Below are 416 nucleotides of genomic sequence, written 5' to 3' on the forward strand. Positions count from 1 at the left end.
CGTCCAACAGATTCTCTGAAAATGAACAGAACATGTAATACATATAAGACATTTTAGTAGGAAAACAACACAAAATCATGAAAAACTCCGGAGAAACATATCATATCATGAAGAATGTTTTTAAGATTTTAAAGGAATAGTTCACCCTTATATCATTTCTGTTTAATTTGCTTTGTCAGAGGAGGCGTTTTGAAGAATGTTCATGCTGCTCTTTTTCAAATAATGATGGGCTCGAAAGAAAGCATAAAATAATCATATGATCATTTTATATGACTGAAGTGCTATAGTCCAAGTCTTCAAGTCATACAATTTCTTTGTGTGTGGAAAAAAAAAAAAAAATTAATATAAATAAATGTCTTTACTGTCACTTTGATCAATTTAATATATATATATATATATATATATATATATATATT

General features: G+C 26.7%; 1 protein-coding gene across 1 annotated transcript in view; it reads right to left on the reverse strand.

Annotated features, from left to right (window-relative positions):
* The window catches only part of LOC107674938 (rap guanine nucleotide exchange factor 5-like), a 53,202-nt gene that overhangs the window by 738 nt on the left and 52,048 nt on the right, over positions 1 to 416 (reverse strand). The window contains exon 12 of the mRNA XM_016469100.1: positions 9 to 15. Coding sequence (XP_016324586.1) covers positions 9 to 15 — 7 coding nt within the window. The remainder of the gene's footprint in view (positions 1 to 8; positions 16 to 416) is intronic.

Source organism: Sinocyclocheilus anshuiensis, unplaced genomic scaffold, assembly GCF_001515605.1.
Source record: "Sinocyclocheilus anshuiensis isolate Anshui unplaced genomic scaffold, SAMN03320099.WGS_v1.1 scaffold1544, whole genome shotgun sequence".
Classification (NCBI taxonomy): domain Eukaryota; kingdom Metazoa; phylum Chordata; class Actinopteri; order Cypriniformes; family Cyprinidae; genus Sinocyclocheilus; species Sinocyclocheilus anshuiensis.